This window comes from Jatropha curcas, chromosome 6 (assembly GCF_041381405.1).
Source record: "Jatropha curcas cultivar XTBG-Jc1 chromosome 6, XTBG_Jcur_1.0, whole genome shotgun sequence".
Classification (NCBI taxonomy): Eukaryota; Viridiplantae; Streptophyta; class Magnoliopsida; order Malpighiales; family Euphorbiaceae; genus Jatropha; species Jatropha curcas.
Window position 1 is genome coordinate 23,075,721 of NC_143156.1, and position 2,645 is coordinate 23,078,365.

Below are 2,645 nucleotides of genomic sequence, written 5' to 3' on the forward strand. Positions count from 1 at the left end.
TCCTTAAGAATTTATTTTTTAAAATAGAAAATAAAAAAATAGTTTGGTTAGTGTTTAAATAAAAAAAGCTGAGAGCTTGAACTCAATTTTTTAAATTAGAATAGAATTCAAGTACGTATTTAATAACTAAAGTTAAGCTGAATAGATTTCATTTACAATATTTATTATTTAGTAGTGGACACCTCCTTACCTTTCATATTTTATAAACTTGTGTATTCTTTGTCATGTTTCCATTTATGACAAAATGGAAGCAAAACAAGCAACTCATGCTATAAAGAAGGCAAAATAAAATGTTTTCTGCAATTCTTGATCTTTATTCGAGTTGATTAATTTTTTCTTCTTTTGGATAAATATATTTATCAGAATTCCGAGAGTGTTGATACTGGTGAAAAATGCTGATGAAATTGCGTAAATTATTGCATAAGTTGAAGCCAATCTTATTAATGGTGGTGGCTCAGCTCTCCTTTTCTGGTGTTAATGTCTTCTACAAATTGGCTTCCTATGATGGTATGAACTTGAGAGTTCTTATTGCTTACAGATTCATTTTTGCTTCTGCTTTCTTGATTCCTCTTGCTCTAATCTTTGAAAGGTTAGTATCCTTATTATTATTACATAATTGCTTTTCTTTTTTTTTTTTAAATCTTTTTTGCATTTTGCAATATAAAATTGAGGATCGATGATGTTGTAATTAATAATTTCTGAATTTTATTTTGCAGGAAGATAAGGCCTAAACTTACTAAAACTATACTCTTCCAAGCATTTCTTTGTGGATTCATAGGGTAAGTGCATATAAACTTAATTAATTTTATTTTTATGTACTAAATTGTTTATGAGTTATGATATTAATTAGCATCAGAATTTGCAGAGGATCATTAACTCAAACTCTGTACGTGGAAGGTTTGGTGTTGACATCTGCAACATTTGCTTCTGCTATGACTAATCTTACGCCAGCCGTCACTTTTGTCTTAGCCATTCTTTTTGGGTACATCTAGTTTGTATTCGATATATATTTATAAATATAAGTTTAATTATTTATTTCTTGATTGCGAAAATGTTGTGACTCTTAACTAATTAGGTTGGAGAAAATGGGACTAAGAACCCTAGCAGGGAAAGCAAAGGTGATGGGTACATTACTAGGAATAGGAGGAGCAATGCTGCTAATATTTTTCAAAGGGGCAGAAATTGACATATGGTCAACCCATGTCAATCTGATGAAGCTTGTAAAGCCACATGGAGGACACGTGGCAGCATCAGATAGCACTAGAGTATTGGGTAGTTTATTGTCTATATGCAACTGCATCTCATTTTCCGTGTGGTTAATAATTCAGGCGAAAATGAGTGCAAATTTTCCATGCCCTTATTCAAGCGCAGCATTGATGGCTTCAGTGGCAGCAATCCTACAAGTTGTGTTTACCCTTTGTATCGATAGAGATTTGAGTCAATGGAAATTGGGCTGGAATATAAGGCTCTTCACTGCAGCCTATGCGGTAAATATGTACACTTATTGACTCGGATATTGCAATGGATATGTTAACTATTTTCCGGCAATCTAATTATTAATAAATTTTTTTTTTTTTTTTTGCTATATAAAACAAACACATTTAATCTCTGACATAAATTCTAATTTATTCATTAGGAAAAAGAAAGAAGAGAATAAGAAATTTTACATAGAAGAGTAGTATTAAATGTTTTTACATAGAATAAGAAAATACCTAACATAAATAATTGTTTGTGTTGATGATGGCAGGGAATAGTAGTACAGGGTGTGACGATAACTCTGATCACATGGTGCGTAAGCATAAAAGGTCCATTGTATGCATCCATTTTTAACCCTCTGCAGCTTGTGTTTTCTGCCTTAGAGGGATCTCTGCTAATTGATGAGCCACTACATGTTGGAAGGTGTATTATTTATACATTTATTTCCTATTTAATAATAATATATTGGAATAATAAACCGTTAATTATTCTTAGGAAGGAGATTATTAATAACTTAATCATGTTTTTTCTTATAAAAATTGCAGCATATTAGGAGCAACTTTGATAGTGTGCGGATTATATACAGTGTTGTGGGGCAAAGACACAGAGGCAAAGAAAATATCTCAACTCATTCCACTGAAAATCTCAGAAGAAATAGAAATCATGTCAACTACAAATAGCAACTCCCAAAATTGTGAAAATTGCAATAGAGGCAAGGTAGATAAAAATTTATCAGAAAATATACATGAGAAAGAAGAAGAAAATACAAAAGAAGAGGCCTAAATGTAATAAATTAGCATATGTTTCACTCTTCAATTTGTAATTTGTAATTTTTTTTCTGTAACTTGTATGTTCTATTTTTCTTCTAATAAATCATATTGGGAAATATGCCAAATTACAAAAACTTATGTCAATTACATTTTGAAAAGTTGCCAATATTTTTTTTGTGCTAAACCGATATAGATCGATTGCCTAGTAGGTTTTCTTTAAGGGCATAATTTTAACAAAATGGAGTGGTTTCAAAAGTATCCATGGCATCTAAAGATCATTCATCAATTTTAATATCTCATAATACTAAGATTTAGGAAGTGTTTTACCTTTCAGGAGAGCATTTTTGAACAATTATAAGTTGATACTACAAGACTTTATTACAATTAATAATTATTTTA

General features: G+C 30.5%; 1 protein-coding gene across 1 annotated transcript; it reads left to right on the top strand.

Moving 5' to 3' along the window:
* The first annotated feature begins 230 nt into the window (after positions 1–230).
* LOC149495742 (WAT1-related protein At1g68170-like) lies at positions 231–2,380 on the top strand. The gene is made up of 6 exons (XM_089723057.1): positions 231–589; positions 717–779; positions 866–982; positions 1,076–1,487; positions 1,748–1,899; positions 2,022–2,380. The coding sequence occupies exons 1-6, from the start codon at positions 393–395 to the stop codon at positions 2,257–2,259; spliced, it is 1,179 nt and encodes a 392-aa protein (XP_089579183.1). The 5' UTR covers positions 231–392; the 3' UTR covers positions 2,260–2,380.
* The last annotated feature ends 265 nt before the right edge of the window (positions 2,381–2,645 follow it).